General features: G+C 44.9%; 1 protein-coding gene across 3 annotated transcripts in view; it reads right to left on the bottom strand.

Moving 5' to 3' along the window:
- LOC145357253 (syntaxin-1A) overlaps positions 1-21,655 on the bottom strand; it is a 236,496-nt gene that overhangs the window by 90,263 nt on the left and 124,578 nt on the right. For all 3 annotated transcript variants that reach the window (XM_080210428.1, XM_080210429.1, XM_080210430.1), the window contains exons 4-5: positions 12,408-12,482; positions 8,035-8,108 (exon numbers count right to left, since the gene is read on the bottom strand). In XM_080210428.1, coding sequence (XP_080066554.1) covers positions 8,035-8,108; positions 12,408-12,482 — 149 coding nt within the window. The remainder of the gene's footprint in view (positions 1-8,034; positions 8,109-12,407; positions 12,483-21,655) is intronic.

Genomic DNA, 21,655 nt, shown 5'->3' on the forward strand with positions numbered 1-21,655 from the left:
TTAACAAGGCCAATCAACCTAACCTACACATCTCTGCAGTGTGGACAATTGCACTCTATTTGTGGCTCTGAAATATAAATTTTATTTAATTCATTGTATAGTAAGTAAAATCAAGATTCGGATAAATAAATGGGACTAAGTGTAAAAGTTAAACAGAAAAATACAACCATTATAAACTTTTTTTAAAAACATATTGCAACAATTAATTTTCTTCATCGGGAATTTACACCAAATATGTAAAATTATTTTTTCATGGGTGACTTTTGTCCTTTTGTTTGTTCACAGTGTTACTTCACCGGTTGCAGCATAGCTAGTGGGAGGCTGTTGACCCTCAGTTGCAGAGACTGCAGATGGCCTTGGACAATGACCTTGAATAGCTCTGCTGGCTAGAAAGTCTGTAACTCTGGACTGTACCATCTTGGAATGTGGGCTTGCTGGCTGATAGGAAGGGCACTGGTGGGAGGAATAATGGTACTATCTTGAAGGAGGACAGCAGGTTCGTACTACTGCCATTCCCCTGTGGGAAATTGGAGTGAAGGGGTTGGAAGCCCCTCGGCAATCCCAGTAATCTGGTGGCGGATTATTTTCTGGTTTGCTGCGATACTCTTTGAACGCTGGTATCTAAACCCTGAGAGCAGCTGTCTGAGATTACACTGCAACGCCAGCCTCCCGCTGGGAGAAGTATTAGTTGTTTGAAGGTAAGAGCTCGTCCCCTTTTTCTCAGGGGGATGTCTTGCTTTGGAGAGCTGCCAGCCAATCAAATGGCCAGTAACTCAGTTGCCCCAGCAGTGCCAGCCAGGAGCGGTGGCCACCTCTGGAGCGTCAGACAGTTCACCATGCTTGAGGTCTGGTCAGTATGGGGGCGGAAGTCTTGGTGAGGGGGACAGGTGCCAGGTTCAAAAGCCAGAGGATTGGATGAAAGACTTTGAGCTAGTTGATCTGATGAGTCCAAGGGCCCACGAGGGTGGTTCCCCCCACCTCTCCGAAGCACCTCAATGGTCCCTGGAGCTGGCAGGCTGCCTGCCCGATGCTTCTTATACCCCAGAAAGTTTCATTGAGGTTAGGGTAAGACAGCAGGATGGCCACCCACTGGCATTTACATTCCCCTCACCTTTAACTGCTCCAGGTGTAGAGTGTTAAATCCAGCTGCATGGTCTATTGTTTCAGCCTCATTGCTATAAATGACCTTAACCATAGCAGGTTCAATGAAACTGAGCACTATCCTCACCAGGGGGTTAAACACATGCAGCTATGTCTGTCTCCCTCCAGTTAGCACTTGCCGCCTTCTGTTGGACATCACCTTGTCCTGCAAGAGCAAGGTGTGTCAATGTGCGCGGCACAATCTGTTTGTGTGATGTGGCCGTTAAGCTTGTATAGCCAGAAAGCTGTGCTAGCTGAGAGATTTGGATTTGAGGGGAGGGGAAGATATGAATATCAGGTAGGACTCATGACTGTTAGGGATCGTTGTTACATGAGCGTTAGGGTGAGGTTAATAAGGCAGTTGGTGGGATAGAGCATTTGAAGGTGTATTCACTGATTTGGACGAGGCCACTGAACTTCCTGTAAAAATGCATCCAGCTCCTCGGGTTTGACTTCCAGCACTGACCATCATGACTACCTGTTCCTGCTGCTGTCTGGGAGTTTGTTCAGAGGCCCTCCTAGTTCGTTGTGGATTGAGCACATCTCGTCTTCCCTGCACCCAACCAAGGCCCTCTGGCGCAGTGTGGGAAAATCTTGGAGCCCATTCTCTCCTGTGTTCCATTCCTGTGCCTGATTCATGTCAAGATTAGAGTCACTCACTCCAGCCACAATGTATCTTTCCTTAAAAGAGAATCAGGCTGGCTTTAAGTAGCACAGGCAATCCACAACTGGTGTTAGCTTCTCATGTTATTTTGTGTCCTGCTAACGTGCACTCACTTTGTTGTCAAGCGGCTCCACACTGCAGTGATGTTAGACAGCAGGGGGTATGACACTTGTGCGCTGCCTGGATCAGAAGTGAGACGCGCAACATTGTATCCCCGTACCCGTTCTCAGGAGCAATTGAATTTCATCCTCTATAACTCTCCTTACCTCTTCTCCCTCTCCCCCCCCGCCCCCCAAACTCTGGTTTTGTGCATTACCCCCTCACGAACCCCTCATCTTTGTCCCACAAACCTCCCATGAGGAATCATGGCAGATTTTACTTAGCACAAAGAACCCATTAATTTCCTAATTCTGCATTGTTGGATTTGATCAGCTTCACTGGACAATAGAGACGTCAATGGTCACATCCACAGGGCCCTGAAGACATGGCTGACACCAGCTGTATGCTATTCCAGTGAACTTCAGATAACAGTACTGCTTCCTTACCTGCCAATTACTAACATTATGCCTTGTTCCTCTAGGTTGGCTACTATACCTAAATTGAAAGTTAAGAAGAGACATTGACACGAGCTGTACACAGGCAGTGCTACTGAGGCAGCGTTGCTATGGCAAAAGATCGCCTGCAGTTTACTGAGGCGTCTCTGCCTAAATAGTAAAACAATGAATCTGAAGCCAGGATAATGCAATTCCTTTATTGATTGCGCTCTGAATGTTTCCAGTTTTTCTAGCTGCGGCACAATCATCCAGGAAAGGGAGGCTAACATATTTGGAAAATGCCAGAATTTGATTTACAATTGTAATATTGCAGCTCAGACCGAACTGCCTCTTGCTCCTGCACTGCAGAAGGAGCCTGCAGGCTGGCGCTTCTCTCTGGTAATAGATCACGATGGATTATTCAAGCGCTGCCCCTCAGTGTAGATTGAGTTCCTTGTCCCTGTTGAATGCCATTTCTCATTATTCTTGTCCAAGGGAAGGCAATTACTAAGTGCAAGGAAACTGACATGTTGGTCTGCCAGCACCCAGGAATCAGTGCTTTGTTCAGCTGTGAAGAGTGCCAGTACCAAGCAGTTTAATTTATTTATTAGTGTCACAAGTAGGCTTACATTAACGCTGCAATTAAGCTACTGTGAAAATCTTCTAGCCACACTCTGGCGCCTGTTTGTGTACATTGAGGGAGAATTTCGCATGGCCAACGCGTCCAACCAGCAATTCTTTCAGACTGTGGGAGGAAACTGGAGCACCCGGAGGAAACCTACGCAGACATGGGGATAACGTGCAAACTCCGTACTAACAGTGACCCAAGCCGGGAATTGAAACCCTGCCACTGTGAGGCAGCAGCGCTAACCACTGTGCTACCGTGCCGCCCAAAGACCTCTGTTCAGTGCAGGCCACAGCAAATCACGACTGACAACATCCATGGAACGCCAACATCTCGAAGATGGAAAACATGTGCCTCAACCGCAGTGTTGCTACCCACCTATATTTAAAGAAGCCCACACACACTTCAATGTGTGCAGAAAACAATCTCCCTGGCACTGCAGCAGTGAAATAAGGAATAATATTACGACATTAACCAATAAGGAGTGCAGTTAAATGTAACGGGCGGCTTAAAAAGCAGTTTTTTTAAACTGTTTGCTGTCATTACATTCAAAAAAGAGGAATATGGAAACAACAAGAACAAAAAATCTGAGGCCAGTTCTATCGTGCTGACACCAATCAAAGTCAACGGTTGTAAATTAGGTGCTGCACGGCTTCTTTTTAAGTCACCCTTAAGTCTCATTTATATTCAGTTTGGCAGTGCTGCCTGTGAATATTAGAATGCCATCAGGCACAGGGAGGTTTCAGCCATTTTGACAGACCCTGCAAGCTTATGCAAAATGGCTGGCAACCGTGGTTTCTGTCGAGCAACTGAGGCCCTCCAGCACTGTAGAGGGCAGGAGAGACGGACTTTGCAACAGCTTGCCGTGGTCTTCCCTAGACATGGGGGCATGCAGGCACTGTTGCTAACCCACTCTCGTAGAAACAAGCCTACCAACACAAACAGGGGGTGTCCGAAACAGTGCGATTCGCAGCCGATAGCCCCACAACTGCTCCAACACTGCGTCAGCTTCAAGCCCCCATCACTGTCTCATTTGTGGATTTTAGTAGTGAACTCAATAATAATTGGCAATTTCAGCTTTAAACACAGGGCGAAACCGGAAAATGGTAACGTTTTGATGAAATATTTAAACAAGCTTTAAAAACCTCTTCAGGCCTTGCTGGCTGACAAAATGCGACTCCCATAAATAGTGAATGAGAGAAGGCACTACTTAGAACTGAAAATCGAGTACCATTGTCTAGTCTCAAATGAAACATAACACTCAACAAGAGCACCATGCAGCTAAACCCTAACCCTGCTAAATAAACAGCAACTCTGTACAATTACACCAGTAACCCTCAAATTCTATAAACAATGGTGTACTGTTACAAATAGTAACCCTTACTCTGCTCAACAAAATCTTCAACTACAGATTTGCTGGAGGCGTTAATCCTGAATTTCATCTAGTTGAGATAGTCAGAAATTGTAAGAGGAGGAATGTGCCAATAGCTTTACAGTCATCTGCGACTTGTGGCACAGCAGTTAGCATTGCTGCCTCATAGCGCCAGGGACCTGGGTTCGATTCCCGGCTTGGGTCACTGTCCGTGTGGAGTCTGCACATTCTCCCCGTGTCTGCCTGGGTTTCCTCTGGGTGCTCCTGTTTCCTCTCACAGTCTGAAAGATGTGCTGGTTAGGTGCATTGGCCATGCTCAATTCTCCCTCAATGTACTGGAGTGTGGTAACTAGGGGATTTTCACAGTAACTTAATAGCAGTGTTAATGTAAGCCTACTTGTGACACTAATAAATGAACTTTAAGACTATTATTATTAATGAATTGTTTCCTCTCATGTTTGGAAATATATATTACTTAATATTTTCCCAACTCCCTCCAACCATCAAGGTTCTTCTCCGATTTGGAAACTGGATGACTTGCCGGAAGCTTCCGCATTTTGCTGCTTGATGGACAGGGCCCACAATTCCGTGAAAGGGTTGCAATGATAAGGAACAACCTTTCATGTTGCAGATCCTATGCCCTCATACCCACAGGACAAGAATAAGGTCATCAGGCTCTGATATGTTTGTGGACATATCCCACCCCCCCACCCCCGCAGGTCCCCAATCTTCCTTTCCCCTCTCAACTGCTGTGGCAAAGAAACGCGAGAGGCCTGTAACCAGGAGTTCCTGGTCGAAAGTTCCTCTCTGACCTCTGTTGGGTTATTACCTCTAATCTCATCTTCCTGGAACTGTGACCTGACTGTGGCCTTTCCACAGGGCTGCAAGGATTTAATACTCACTGCCATGTATGGAATGGAGTTTGACAGGTTAGTCCTCCACTTGGGAAACATTAACAGCCGGCAATCCAATCTCATACTGTGTTTGGCTGATTTATATCAATGGTCCACATTGCAGGTAAGTGCCTAAAACCTCCACCCTCCTTCATGGCTGGAGTTTTGGCTGGAACGCCAAATTCTCTGTTCTCCCTCGCAGCAGGATCGGCATGGATGCAATCGGAGAATCCCACCCCAGATCTGACCAAAGTCTTGAATTACCCTATTACTGTGGTCCTGATTTTAATTTTTTTTCATTTATTCATTTATGGGATTTGGGTGTCGCTGGCTGGGTCAGCATTTGTTGTCCATCCCTGAGATCATTTAAGAATCTACCACATTGCTGTGGGTTTGGAGTCACATGTAGGCCAGACCAGGTAAGGACAGCAGATTTCCTTCCTTAAAGGACATCAGTGAATGAGATGGGATTTTACAACAATCGACAATGTGAATAATCTAATCAAAGAGCCTGTTTGCTTCACGTTGTCTCTGAAGCTTCTAGAACTCTTAGTCAAATCAGTAAGACTTCTGTATTCTGTGGACCTTGGCTCCAAGTAGAATGATATTCAAGTGGTTAAATCGACACAGTGTGCCTTGCTGGATCTCACTGTCTCAGGTTTAAGCTTGCCTACTGCAGTGAAACACATTATTAAGTACATGCTGCCTAATTTAGAGCCTGGCAAAACTGAACATGTGATAGAAAAGGGTCCCAAGAGCTAGTGATTCAATCCCTTGATGGTTGAGTTGGAGGATGATCTGTCAGAGGTAAAGACTTGTACACATTTACAGATTAAAGTGAGCGCTTTCAAAATGTTAGTCCATGGGGGTGAACTTACTGCCTGGTATATGTATTTCTGATAAGGTGTTGATGGCAAATGTTTTTAGAAGTACTAGGCAGCTTCAGCGAACATTAAAAGTCAATCACATACTGAGATTGGAATCAAATTTAAACAAGGCTAGGTGGGATGGGTTGACGTATTTCCTCAGGAGCATCAGCGAACCAGTTCACATTTTAATTACAAAACAATGGCTCCCATGGTCATCTTCTGATGCCAGTTCACACATTAAGATTTGCTGAATGAAATCAGCATCAGTCCCTATTCCATTCCTCACTGTCTGTCTCTAACTTTACACTCTGTTCTGGAGGCTAAACTGTGCTGCAGGTGGAGTGGGGGGATTTTTGCTGTAGTTTTGTGGGATCCAAATGCTCATCTATAGCTTTCCGCACATTTAAATCCTCACAGAGTGGCAGCATCTGAGTAATGAGTGGGGTGGGGGGAGTTAGGGGGTGAGAAGAACAGATAGTGGGTAAAGAAAGAAAAAGCGTAGAAGGCAGGGAGGGGAAAGAGAAGAATACCAGTGTGGATGGTGAACAGAGGGGGTGGCATGACAACATGCATGACATAGGGTTTGACGTTGGTGGGAGGCAGAGTGATTGTTATGGAGGAGTGAGTAATATTGTGAATGAGGGAGGGAAAAATAACACTAACAATTTGAATGGCAGTGATTGTTAGAGAGTGTCAATGTGAATACAGGCACCGGGGGTGGGGGGGGGCACAGAAACGGTGTCAATACAGTCAAAATCTACTCAAAATCCATCAAAAAGAGACATTTCCTGAAGCAAAGACCAGCCTCAAACAAACAGCATATTTAAATCTGCGACAGCATGAATTGTGCCTTGTTTAACTTTTCCAACAGTACAAATGACAGTATATTGGATACATACACAGCTTAGATTATGGCAAGTTCGTAACAGTGGTTAGCACTGCTGCCTCACACATCAGGGACCCGGGTTTGATTCCCAGCTTGATTCACTGTCTGCGCAGAGTTTGCATGTTCCCCCTGTGTCTGCATGGGTTTCCACCACATGCTTCAGTTTCTTCCCACGGTTCATAGGTGTGCAGGTTAGGTTGATTGGCCATGCTAAATTGCCCCTCAATGTCAGGGTAAATAAGTAGAGTTACAGGGCGGGGCCAGCGTGGGAATGTGGTCAGTGCAGTCTCGATGGGCTGAATGGCTTTGTTCTGCACTGTAGGGATTCTATAGCCTGCTGTACTCCCACTGCAATGTTTCTTCCTATGTGCTATGTGTGAGCCCAATGGATTCAGTTAACACAGCAAATAAATTGGACTGTGGAACATTATCCCAAAACTCTTCTTCAATTTCCTTCCAACAGTGATTCTGCTCAAGGGCCTTTATTTAGTTCCATTTTACATTTAATCATTTATATTTTTCTTTAAAAAAAATCATGTTTTCTTGAGGCTGCGACAGCTTTCTTTCTTCAATTATAAGGTGTTGTTAAATTTCCTGAGGTTCCTAGGTTAGCCTGTAAGCTCCAATACTGCAAAGTAATCCTCTGGAATAAAAGGCTTTAGTAGCAAAGCATACCAAAGTCCAAAATACCTGTGGGGCAGAACCTTTGTTTTCTCCGATGCTGTTTGATGTTTAGCCCTGGAAATAACCAGTAACATTCTTGTTCTCAAATACCTCTTCAAAATCGCAACAGATTACGAGACACTGATACACATTGAATCAGAGCATGGTAATATTCTTTATGGAAACTTTGCACTATTGTTGAATGTTCCGGCTGGCTCACACACACTCTGGGCAGGATTATCAGGCCCCGCACAGCAGATTCCTCCACAGCAGCAGACAAGGTTAGCCAGCCAGAAGTCCACCGACCTCGGCAGGACTGGGACATTCCAGCCATCGCCTATTTTGTGCAGTATTGTTCATTGGAAATGCCAGAATGTTAAGCCACTGACCTGTGTCTTGCGTATTCTTAAATCAGCCGAGGATCTGTTCTGACCCTCTTCCTGCTCTATGCTCTGTTCAATACCTGGAGAAAGAAAATAGAAGGATTAGAGAGGCCCTACAACCAGTACATAATGTTAATAGAGAATATACAGTGAGCAATATGCAGTGCACAATACACTACTGTTACACAATCTACACTATCCATTAATCTACAGTTCATGTGCTCAATTCAGTCCAGTAGATTACTTGCATTTATAATTGTAATAACCTTTAATGTAATGTGATCCTTCTAAAAAGCGAGGCATTGTAACTGACACCTCAATAGTACCTTACTGCTACTACACACTGTTACTTGGTGTAAATAAAGGGAGGGAGCTGTTGGAATTTGGAGATACGTAGAAATTGCATCTTGGCCAGTTCAAGAGATTGTAATCCCGCCATTGCTGTTTAAAAAAAAACTGGAAGTGTACTGAGAGTGTGTCAACTTCAGGAAACTGATGAATATAGAATGGAATCATCAGCAGGAGTTATTGGGATCAATATGAGGAGGAGGTAGGAGAAGTCCTGAGTTAATGAAAAGAGGCAAATGTTGAGCCATCAATGCAACTTGCACATAGCTTTAGTGAGAGGCCATCTCATTCAGGAGTGCAAAATGCCAAAGTTTGCCAAAGGCTCAGACAATGTCCAAGGTAATACATCACCACAGTGTTCAAGGAAAAAGTGCCAGAGGTGCATAATACACACAGCAAGATCAACAGTGAAGCAGCCATCCTGAAACACAGACTGGGGATCGTGGTTTCAAGTGACGAATGACTGAAGAGTTAACTATGGCCTCTATAATTTCAGATAACGTTCACTGTACAGGAGACTGGTTGTAAAACTGAGGCCAACTTAGGCTTACAGGAAAGGCACTAGGCAATGAATGTTAAGAAGATGCAAGTAATCCATGGTGTCAACCTTCTATTAATAAACCTTGTCTCTTTTAACCTCCATTTGATTCTAGTCTTATCCATGACAATGATTTCAAAACCCTTCTCCTCATCTATAAGCTGCTTCAATTATGCCTCCTTTTTCAACCTAACTTTTTTTAGTTCTATGTTTACAGCCTTTAGGTTTGGACCTCATTTCATCCCATATTCTGGAGCTCTTTCCTAAAATCCCTTTGCATCTCTTCAATAATCCTGAGGTTGCCTTCAGTCATGACCAAACCCAGTTGATCCTGCATGGGTGTCTGTACTTATCTCTGCAACGCACTTACAGGGCAACGTTCCCTCTCATTTTGTTCCCCCTTGTTTGTTGCACTGCTGGTTTGTTTGCTTTGTATCTTCTCTTTTGCCTTCGGGGAATAATGGATGAGTGCTGGGAGGATTAGCAGACTGATTAGCAACCTTGTCTGGGACACCCTTTCCAAGGCCAACAAGTCCTGGAGTGGGACTGGAACCTAGAGCTTCTGGCTTAGAACCAGGAACCACAATCTACTGAGCCACAAGATCTCATTCGCTGCACTGTACAATCCCTTTAAGATTGCTGTGCTCATCTTAAAGGGAACACTGCTTGTGCCTGGCCTGTTATTGCTTGAGTGATGCTTTCTAGATTGCTGCAGAGTGGCAGGGTCTTGAAGCTTAGAAGGAACAGTGCTAGAGGATCTTCTTTATAAAATAAGTAATAGTGTATCAGCTATTATAGGGATGCTTTATTACCAGAAGCGGTATATAAAGGGAAGTCTTGGGATGTTTTATTACACCATATGCATTACATAAGAGAGTGGCTGGCTTGACAGGATAGAGCAGGCCAATAATGACGCAGTGCTGAAATCAGCAGCAGCTCCTTCCAGTGCTGGATTGAACGCCATGGGATCATACATCTTAAAGATGTTCAGTTATGAAAGGAACCCTGATCTTGAATGAAATTGCTAAATTGAAATTTAACTACTATTTAATTTGGTGCTTAAATATATTCATTTATTAACCATTCCATAATACAATGAAATTGGTATCTGAAAGATGTGCAGTTTAGATAATTATACAAGGCAATGAACAACTGATTAAACTGCATCAAATTTTGACAAGTCTTTTAAATTAATAAACTGTTATGCAACTTCATATTGTGTGGCAGACTAATCCAATTTAAAAAAAATGTTTTTGCTTTACCCACCACCAATTTTCCCAAACCCCCGCTCGACATACCAGCATATTGGGTTAGTGCTGCAGTTTGGACTGGTTTCAACAAACTGTGTTGGACTGTAATTCAGTGGCTCAATCCCTGGCGTGTCAGTGAAATTGAGGAAAGCAAAGCTCTGACATTGATATTTACACCCTCGTGGGGGATGTGGGGGGCGGGTGTGGAGGTGCAGGTTCGGGGTGCAGGCTGCAGGGCGGCACGCTGGCACACTAGTTAGCACTGCTGCCTCACAGCGCCAGGGACCTGGCTTGGATCACAGTCTGTGCGGAGTCTGCACGTTCTCCACGTGTCTGTGTGGGTTTCCTCCGGGTGTTCCGGTTTCCTCCCACAGTCTGAAAGATGTGCTGGTTAGGTGCATCGGCCATGCTAAATTCTCCCTCAATGTACCCGAACAGGCGGCGGAGTGAGGCGACTAGGAGATTTTCATGGTAACTTCATTGCAGTGTTAATGCAAGCCTACTTGTGACACAAATAAATAAAAGGAAGGGGCAGATTCCTCAACCCATTGAACGCAACTCAAGACAGGCAAGCACGCAACCAGCAACATCCATAAGATAGCCAAAGGTCAGAGGTCACCTCAGACAGTGCAGATGTCCACAGTTTACGCCATTCTGTCCAGGTGAGAATTAAACTACAAAAATGAGACTTTTTGAAGGGAAGAACTCAAGAAGATAAAGTTTAACAAAAGAAAATTGCATTCACACCAAAACAGAGGGTGGGATTCTATGATCTCCCCTTGTGGCAGCAACCAGTGTGCCAGTGGCCAGCGGTGGAATCTGGTCCTACCGCAGTCAATGGGATTTCTCGCTGACTCCACACATTACAGTCGGGAAACCTGCAGCGGGAGAACTGCACTGTCGGCAGGACCAGAAAATCCCATCGGCGTGAACAGCTGGAAAGTTCCGACAACAATATACGTGAAAAAAGAAAGGAGGGGGGTATTTAAACTAAGTTGCTAGAGGAGGGGAAACAGGGCGAGTGGAGGGAGGGTGGGCTAGCTGGATTTTAAGGCCCCTGTGCCAGACATGTTGGTGGCAAGGGAGACGGGGGGCATAAAATATGTTGTGTTTCTAGCCCACCACTGTCAGGCCTATCCCAATCTGGTCCGTATAATACCGGGGAGTGGGGTGGGGTGAGGGTCTCTAATTAACACACTCAATCCACCTCCATTAACTGCTGGGCAGCAGCAGGCATTCCTTTTGTGAAACAACTTTGTTTAAAAGGCAGGGAGGAAGGAGGTGGCACATTATTCGGGGCTGCCCTGTGTGTCCCGGGGAGCAGCAACAGCCCACCCTCCTGCCAAATTGAGGTTCAGAGCCTGACCATCATTACAAACAGGACTTGAGCAAACAGAGTGAGGAAGATAACTGGGGACTTCAGGAGGGCTGGTGAATTGAGCAGATTAATATTAATGCAGAAAATGGCAAAGTAATGCACTTTGGAAGGAAAACCAAGGAGAGGTAGTAAAAAATGCTGAATATTTAAAGAGAGAACTGGTAGTTTTATATCTGGAAATATTTTAAGGTTGTAAACCTGTTGGCAAAGCAATTGAAAAATGTAAGCAGTGGCTTTCTAAGTACAGGATTGGAGCACAAAATCAAGGAAGTTATGATAAACCTTTAACAATGACTGGTTAAACACTTCAGAAAGAAAGGCCATAAAGAGAGTGCAGAGAGGATTTCCAAGATTGGTGCCACAGGAATGAGATTGTAGAGAGGCCGGTGTTTAGAGGTTGTTCTCCTTGGTGCAAAAGAAATCCACAGGACCATAAGATACCGGAGCAGAATTAGGCCATTTGGCCCACTGAGCACACCGATTTAAGATCATTGGCTAGAAGAAAAGCCAATGGGGAGATGTGTCGTAGTCTTTGCGAGTTTGAGAACCTCGAACAGATTGCCTTAAAGACTAAGTGGAAGAGGATTCAGTAGCAACTTTCAAAAGGCAATTGGATACAGACTTGAAGGGCTGTGGGGAAAAAAGAGCAAGGAAATAATTGGTAGACATTTCAGAGAACTGGCAGAAGAATGAATGTCCCCTGCTTTGCTGCATGCGTGTATGGAACTGAAGTGTGAAAGGGAAGGAAAATGAAAGTTTCAACTGTGACAAATGTAGAGGAGCTAATGAGGCAGAATCTGAAGCGCTGAACCATGAATAATTTAACCAATTTGGATGCTGGATTCTGTTGGTAGCATTTACTTACTCTTTAACTTGGAGCGGACCTTATTTGCTGTCTTCTTGATATCCGTCATCAATTCTTCTAATTCCTCCTTTGTTTCTGAAAGACAGACGACATGAGTGCATAACAGCATTGGACAATGTAGTGGGCCCTCCATAACCCAAACCTCCCACAGCGCAGATTCAGTGAGCAGATTCATGACATTCTGGGATGTGAAGGAGCTACTTCAGCTTTGTTATTCTGCAGGATACAATGGGATTCAGACATTCCCGAGAATTAGTGAACTGTCCTTTCCGAGGAGAGGACAGTAAAGGCCCGTAGCTGAAATTCCTCGTGTTATGGAGGTGCTACAATTAAAGTCACTCTCCGCAGCATTAGTCAGCTGAAACATAACTGACCAAAACCACAAGCCAGTATAGCAAACCAAACAAAAAATCAAGCTATCAGATCTGACCACAAATTAACCTCAAGATGTGTCAATTAGATTCCAGCCCATAATTTGCTCAGGGATACAAAGAACAAAGAGAAATGCAGCACAGGAACAGGCCCTTCAGCCCTCCAAGTTTGCACCGATAATGGTGTCCTAACTAAACCAAAAAAAAGCCTTCTGCCCTACTCGATCTGTATCCCTCTATTCCCTCCCTATTCATGTACCCATCCAGATGCCTCTTAAATACTGCTAATGTACCTCCTTCCATCACCCTCTCTGTTCCAGGCACTCAGTACTTTCTGCGTTTAAAAACTTGCTCTGCAAACTCTCTTAAAGTTCCTCCTTCTCACCCTGAGCCTGTGCCCCCATGTAACTGACACTCCCACCCTCAGAAAAAGCCTCTGACTATACATCCTGTCTTTGCCTCTCATAATTTTGTAGACCACTATCAAGTCTCCTTCAGACTCCATCTTTCCAATGAAAGAATCCGATTCATTCTCTTAAGATCTATTGTCTCTAGTTTATTTGCAGTTGGCAGACTGTTTTCCGATTTGGTCCCCTTAGGCAGTGATTGATAGCTAAAGAGAAAGGCGCACACGATGGTGTTTCATAAAGTACGAAGTTTGATAGACTAGGCTCCAAATCTGAAGCTTCTTTACTAAAGAGAAATGGGCTCAAGTGGGATATCATTGAAGTTTTTATAGTGGTTAAGGAATTGGTTACAATATCTGGGACTTGTACCTTAGCTTAAAAATATATAAAGTTGCAAGGCTCTTCAAGGAGGTGCGAATCAGGTAAAAAAAAAGAATGCTGGAGAAGGGGAGTGTTGGCTAAAAGCTGGGTCAAAGAAATTGGGTTTTCAAGGAAACCTTAAAGCTGGAGAGTTGGATGACCAGAAGTTTCCCAGAGGAAGTTCCAGGCTACGGCATTTAGACATAAAACGTACAAGAATATTGAGCTGATATACACCCACTGTTCCAAGTAGTCTGTTCCATGTAATTGTGATGCCACATGCATCAGGATAAATAAATGCCCTATCCAACTGGAATCATGTAATCTACTGCAACAGATGAAAAAGTAGGCACAAATCCGAGCATACAAGGTGGAGCATATAAGCACTCCTGCCTTACAGCACCAGGGATCTGGGTTTGATTCCCAACTTGGGTCACTGTCTATGTGGAGTCTGCATGTTCTCCCCGTGTTTGCGTGGGTTTCTTCTGGTTTCCTCCCACAGTCCAAAGGACATGATGGTTAGGTGCATTGGCCATGCTAAATTCTCCCTCAGTGTACCCGAACAGGTGCCGGAGCTTGGCAACTAGAGGATTTTCACAGTAACTTCATTGCAATGTTAATGTGACTTGTGACACATATAAATAAATTTAACTTAAAGTGAAAATAGAACTGGAAAATTTCTTCCTGAGCACTTTACTTATTAAAGATTGTCCAGGAGATCACACTGACCCTGTTTATAATATTCTTCTTTAAGGTGGTGATCTCCACCCCAGCCAGAAACACACCTCATTCTCTGTGGAAGGAATATATAGCTTGAAGCTACATGCAAGAGAAACTGGAGGAAGATTAAAGTAGAATGAGGCTTCAGGACTGGGCCAAGGCATCTTAAGGAGCTAAGGTTTCGATGGACAATTGGAAAGGGAAAGACAAAGTAAAATAAACTGAGGATTGATCTCAATCTTGATGAAGTTTGTATGTTCTGTGCACTCATAGGATGCAAGGATGGAGCAGCCAAGGGAGAGGGGGTTAAGGAGATGGTTAGGAATCAAAACAAAACCTTTTGAAGTTTGCATGATTGTCTCTGAGCAGGAGTTCCCAAACTGTGGGCCGTGACCCCATCGGGGTGGTGGGCTGATCATCTGGGAGCATGAGCTCTGGAGCAGCAACTGCCAAGCAGAGACTCTGGGCCTGTGTATTTTTTTTGCCTTAAATGGTTAATCAGTGGGACAGCACTGCCCGGAGTGGTCCTTCCTTCAGTGCCCCAATTGATCATTCAGTTCAGTGCTCTGCTTGACTAATCAGGGCTTCCATCAATGTGCTCCTAATGGAGGAGGCACTTTGAATGTGGTGAACGGTGGGACAGTCCTGTGACCAGCACCAAGACTTTATTACTGTGTTTGCACGATACCCTCGTTCCAAGGAGTTCAATGTGATTGTGGCAAAGTGGGCAAAGCCATTGCCCCATTTATTGACTCCCCAACCACACCTGCACAACAACTATCCCCTCTCTACCTACACCCCACTCACCCCCACCTTCTGATTCCCCCAACTCTCAGTCTGGGGTCATATCAATTCCCCAAACAATAAAATAGGATCCCAGAGAGAAAAAGAGTGGGTGTAAAGAGGGCCAGGAAGCAGTCAGCAACTCTATAAGATCAGCACAGTGGCACAGTGGTTAGCACTGCTGCCTCACAGCACCAGGGACCTGGGTTCAATTCCAGTCTCGGGTCACTGTCTGTGTGGAGTTTGCACGTTCACCCTGTGTCTGCATGGGTTTCCTCCAGGTGCTCCGGTTTCCTCCCACAGTCCGAAAGATGTGATGGCTTGGTGGATTGACCATGCTAAACTATCCCTTAGTGTCAGGGAGATTAGCAAGGTATATACATGGGGGTTACAGGGATAGGGCCTAGGTGAGATTGTTATTGGTGCAGATGGGCCAAATGGCCCCTTTCTGCACTATAGGGACTCTATGAATCCAGTCCAGTCTGTGGCTTTTAGTTAGGTTTAGTAGCATTACTGAAGGTTATTGGGAGTAGCAGGTTTTATTAATTATAAATTAATGAAAATTAATTAATACCTAATAAAGATGGTAGGGCAGGTGGTGTGTTGCAATTGCACGGTGTGAGTGTTCCGGGATGTCAGTGTAATCCAGAATAAACACAACTGCAGTAAATATCTGCAGCTTGAGGAGCTTCAGATTGGAGTCATTAGCGAAATTTTCCACTTATTCATGCTGATGGGATCTTCTAATCCTGCTCACGATGCACGCCCATGGTGGGTTTCTTAACCTTAGGGGAAACCCCACTGATTAGATCCCACTACCGGCCAATGGCTGGACCCCTCCGTGAAACACCCGACAAGTTGTGCAGAAAATCCTGCCCAAAGAGTTGGAGGCCAAGCTGCAGACACAACGGGAACAGGGATCTTAAGGAGCTAAGGTTTTGATGGGCAATTGGAAAGAGAAGGACAAAGTAAAAGGAACTGAGGATTGGTCTCAATATTGATGATGTTTGTATGTTCTGTGCACTCATAGGACGCAAGGGTGGAGCAGCCAGGGGACAGGGAGATTAAGGATGATTTGTATCAGGAGGAAGTCGCACCCCTTAGGATGGGGTCTTCTGATTGGTCAGTGACAGGAGGGTGCGACTTTGAGTCAGGCAGGGATGGGGATCAGAAGGCGGAAGTGGAGAAGCCTCAGTCTGGGCAATGTCCAACAGCTTTGCAATCTGGATGGATGAAAGTGGTGGCTGCACAGTGCATAAGAAAACTGACCATGGCACCATCGTACAGAAAGCCATTCCAGCTGGTTTTGTTCATTGGAATGTAGTGACAATAGGGGAGAGTATAATCTGTGGGTCAGACACAGTGTTCTGTGGTCGTGTGAGAGAATCTAGACATCTGCCCGGTGCCAGGGTACAAGAGATCTCCTTTGGGCTTATAGTGAGAGGGGGAGGATCCAACTCTACCAGTGACAGAGGTAGAACTAGGAAAGAGTTTCTGCTGAGGCAGCATGAGAAGCAAGGGCTAAACTCAAAACCAAAACATCAGGGGAATTTCACAGTAACTTCATTGCAGTGTTAATGTAAGCCTATTTGTGACTAATAAATAAAAAGTTTTAAAACATTTTAACTTTACTGCTTCAGCCTCCAGCATGCTGGCAGAGGGTAAACCAGATTTGGGAGTTACATGCATGGCTGAGAGATTGGTGTGGGTCAAATGGGGCTTGATTCATGGGACACTGACACCAGTATTGGGGAAAGTGGGAGATGTACTGCTGGGGAGGGTGATACCGGAACAGTGCTGGGACACATGTTTTGGTAAGTCGTACAATTAAGACAGGAGAGAGGGCCTTAAAACCACATAGTGGGGGAGGTGAAAGATCGGAAGATGTGATAAGTTAGATAAACAAAAAGACAAGTCAAGAAAGCCATGTAGGAATCGGGGATATGAAGAATGTCAGTCTTTATGTGAACCATTTGAGATCCTTTAACTTTCACTGAACCCAGGCTATATTCGACCTGAGAGTGCTTGGTGCGGTGCTGGAGTGTGGAAAAGGTTCCACACTAGTGCATGTTTCACTTAAGATGTGGATATGCCGGTGTTGGACTGGGGTAAACACAGTAAAAAGTCTGACAACACCAGGTTTCAGTCCAGTCAGTTGGACTGAAACCTGGTGTTGTCAGACTTTTTACTGTGTTTCATTTAAGTCAGCACAAACACTTAAAATCAACAGATAGACAGAGGGGTAGATCAATAATGAGAGTGGAAGGAAGAAATGAAGAAATTGATGAACAGAGTATTAAACAGATAAGACGGATGGCAGATCAATAGATTGATTTATAACAGCTATGTTGAAGACTGTCCCGTACTGTGGAAATCTGCATTTGCATCAAGGAACACAAGTCTGTCCCTTCCTGGATCATAGCATCCAGTTCCAGTCCCACAGTCTGTACTCATTCTGACTGGCTGAATTTGCAATTCTTTATTCTCTCTCTGTCCCCCAGTCGCTATCTCTTTTTCCCTTCCGCAACCACCCAGTAGCTGGATTCAACCTGGGCTCCCCTTCTATACCAAGCTGTGGAAATTGCCCAAACAGAGCAAGAAATGACAGCCATGTCTGGTAAAAACAATGGAACTGGATTACAGGAATACATTTGATGTTTACTTGTAAATACAAGTGGATACAAGTCAACACAGATTCAAAACAACAACACCATTTTATATTTACACAGCTCCTTTCACATAATAGAATGTCCCAAGACAATCTAAGACAATAGGAACATTACGAACAAAGGTTATTACCAAGCCAGATTAAGAACTGGATGGAATTCTCCCATTTTGAGACTGTACAGTAGTGGGCAGCTCCAGAGGTGCCTGTTCCGCTGGCCAGAGTGACAGGATCCCAGGCCAGATTTGGCAACTGGAATCCCATTAATTATACACATGCTCCTTCCCTTCTAACTCTCCTGATGGGCCAGCAGCTGATTGGTCAGCCTGCCCTCAGCTGATGGGTTAGAAGTTCCCATCGCTGTATTGAAATACCAGTCCAATATCACTCTCTCCTGCCCATCTGTCTTGACTAGACTGTGCAGGATAATCAGCAAGCCAGAGGGAAAAGCAGCTTCAAAAAGATGATGGTTCCTCGATTCCATCCCTCCCACTGAACCCATCAACTGTGAGACACCCATGCTCCACTTGAACCTCTACACACTGCACCTGGAGTCTTCATCCAACTCCTTCTGGTAAATGATGTGATATCCCTTCCATTACTTATTCGTGAGCCTTGTCACGATCCAGCTTCTCTCCTCTCGATCTTCCCTTTGTCTTCCATTTTTCATTCGCCTCCTTGGCCCTCTGCAGCCATTATTAGCCCTTCAAACCACCTCCCCCAATCCTTGTACATCCCTCCTTCCACATTGCCTTCCTTGTCTTTGTTTGGCTACACCTCCCTCACTCCACCTCACCAGTCGCGCTTCAGACTTTTGTTGCAGTGGCTGTATGTCAAAACGGTGTTGTCCAGGTAGCCACTGCTGTGTGGCACCGGGGCAAGGAGACCCCTGTACACCCCAGCCCCAGGTGCAGCACTGAACAGATTCGGGTATACAGGAGGGTCCAGAGGTCCATCAGCATGGCACTATCCATAAAGACCAGGCCGGCATGGAACTGGAGGACAGGAACTGGTCTGCCTTGGCATAGTAGAGTACAGTGCGTCTGGAGCAGTGCAGTACTATGGCGGAAGGGCTTAATGTGCTCGCCTTGAAGCATCTTGCAAACTTGTGCACGCTGCTCTTTTAGCGATTGGCTTCCTGCTGGCATGACTCAGGTTGGAAGCCTGATGGGATGCTGGATGAGCACTCACAAAATGCAAATAAATGCAAATGGCATTCATGGCACCAGTCAGTGATAAAACCGACCTGCCATTAACCCACCAGTGGGAGTAATGCAACATGATTTTAAGTTGGCAGATTTCAGGCTATTTGACTGTTGTTAGATTTTCCACTCCCGTCTACCTCCAAATGGGTGGGATGGGAGAATTTTGCCGGCGTCTTTGCTGAAGTACGAACCAGTCAAGGTCAGCGAGCAATGATGGGTGGAATTTGATGCATCGTGGCAGCTGTGTTTTAGATGACCTCAAATTTACAGAGAAAAAAATGGAGAACTAATGTTCATTGTGAGGTGTTGAAGGCATGAATGAAGGTTTCCGCAGCAGATACGTTGAGACAATAGTGGGGCTGGCAGATGTTATGGAGAAGGGCCAACATAGCGATGACACAGATGTGGTTTAAAGTTCACTTTGGGGTCAAATATGAGGTTGAGATTGGAAATAGTGGGTTTAGTTTCATACAGATACCACGGAGAATGATGGCTAGGCAATAGACCTTGTAGTGGGAAGCCAAGACAATAGCTTCAGTCTTCCTGATATTAAACTGGAGGGCATTTCTTCTTATTTAGTGACAGATGTCAGAGAAACGGTTTGATAATTTAGCAACAGTGGAGGCATTGTGAGAGATGGCAGTGAGGAAGAGCTGGGTGTTATCAATGAATATGTGAAAACAAACACCTTTTTAGTGATCTCACCAATGGACAGCACAGTGATGAAAACTGGAGGGGCCAAAGATGGATCCTTGGAGCCAGTGGGCTGACAAATGGCAGACAGAGTTTAATTTAGACAAATGCAAGGGGATGCATTTTGGTAGATTGAACCAGGGCAGGACTTACTCAATTAATTGTTGGGCATTGGGGTGAGTTACAGAACAAAGAGATCTAGGCGTATATGTTCATAGTTCCTTGAAAGTGGAGTTACAGGTGCACAGAATGGTGAAGAAGGCATTCGGTATGCTTCGTTTCATCGGTCAGAACACTGAATACAGGAGTTGGAATGTCTTGTTGAAGTTGTACAAGACATTGGTAAAGCCACACTTGGAATACTGTGTGCAATTCTGGTCACCCTATTATAAAAGGATATTATTAAACTGGAACAGTACAGAAAAGATTTACTAGGATGCTACTGGGACTTGATGGATTGAATTATAAGGAGAGGTTGGATAGACTGGAATTTTTTTCTCTAGAGCGTAGGAGGGTGATCATTTATAGAGATCTATAAAATAATGAGGGGTACAAATCAGCTAGATAAGTCAATATCTTTTCCCAAAGGTAGGGGAGTTTAAAACTAGGTTTAAGGTGAGAGGGGAGAGATACAAAAGTGTCCAGAGGGTGGTGAGTGTCTGGGACAAGCTGCCAGAGATCGTAGCAGAGGCGGGTACAATTTTGTCTTTTAAAAAGCATTTAGATAGTTACATGGGTACGATGGGCATAGGGACTTATGGGCCAAATGCAGGCAATTGGGATTAGCTTAGGGGTTTGAAAAAAAGGGCAGCATGGACAAGTTGGACTGAAGGGCCTGTTTCCATGCTGTAAGCCTCTATAATTCTATGACTCTAACTACAGTTATAAAGGTGCAGGAATGGGAAGAAAATCCATTGCATGAAATACAGCGACAGTACTTTAGATACGTAAGAATGGAGCCAAGCCCAGCCAAATTGAGGATGTAAAGTGTGGTCAAATATGTTAAAGTTTGGAAACAGGTTGAGAAGAACAAGGGAGAGAAAGTTTGTTACAGTCACGTAGGACGTCATTTGTGTATTTCAGCTGTTGCAGGGTTGGAAACTGATTGGAGGGCTTGGATGGGAAAGGATTTGCAAAGAAATCATGGACTTTTGAGAGGAAAAGGGTGTTGAAGATAAGGTTGACAGTTTGAGGAGAGGGGCAATGACAGTAAATTTGAAAGAGAGATGGATAGTACCTGAAGAGTGCAAAGCGTTAACATTATCAGCTAACATGGGGTCAGCAAGGGCAAGTGAGTGGTCAGCAATTTAGTGGAATAAGTGTCAAGGGAGCAGGAGGTGGATTTCATAGGCAAGATGAACGAGTGGAGGAGCCGGATGTGACAGAGGCAGCTGATTGGATGGATGGTCTCACTCATAATGACAAAGGAGTACACTAACTCCTCACTCTTATTGTTGGAGGTGAGGATGGAGTTGATTTGGGAGAAGGAGAAAGCAGCCTATCTACCCAGGGCAGCTGGGTAACCATGTCTCCTAGACCTCCAGCTGTCAAAGTCCTGCAAGAAGAAATGCTTCTGGAGGAGCACTGCAGGCTTGGAAAGGCATGACCAACAGGGGCTTCCATCTGGTTAAACCCATAGCCCATCAGTGCAAATGAGGTACACTTGTATTATTATTTCAGATTAAACCATCACACGTGCAACAAGACCTGAACAGTATTCAGACTTGGGCTGATAACTGGCAAGTGGCATTTGTACTGCTCAATGGCCAGCTCCAACAAGAGAGAATCTAACCATCTCCTTTTGAAGTTCACCAAAATTACCATTGCTAAACCTTCCCCCACACCCCCATCCACCCACGTGTTACCAGAAACTGAACTGGACCAGCCATATAAATATGCGGCTACAGGACAGAGACTGAGAATTCTGTGCCAAGTAACTTAGCACCCAACTCCCCAAAGATCATCATTGCCAAGCACAACTCAGGAGTGTAATGGAATACTCTCCACTTTCCTGGAATGAGTGCAGCTGTAACAACACTAAAAG

Source organism: Carcharhinus amblyrhynchos, chromosome 23 (assembly GCF_965287045.1).
Source record: "Carcharhinus amblyrhynchos chromosome 23, sCarAmb.v2.hapA, whole genome shotgun sequence".
Classification (NCBI taxonomy): domain Eukaryota; kingdom Metazoa; phylum Chordata; class Chondrichthyes; order Carcharhiniformes; family Carcharhinidae; genus Carcharhinus; species Carcharhinus amblyrhynchos.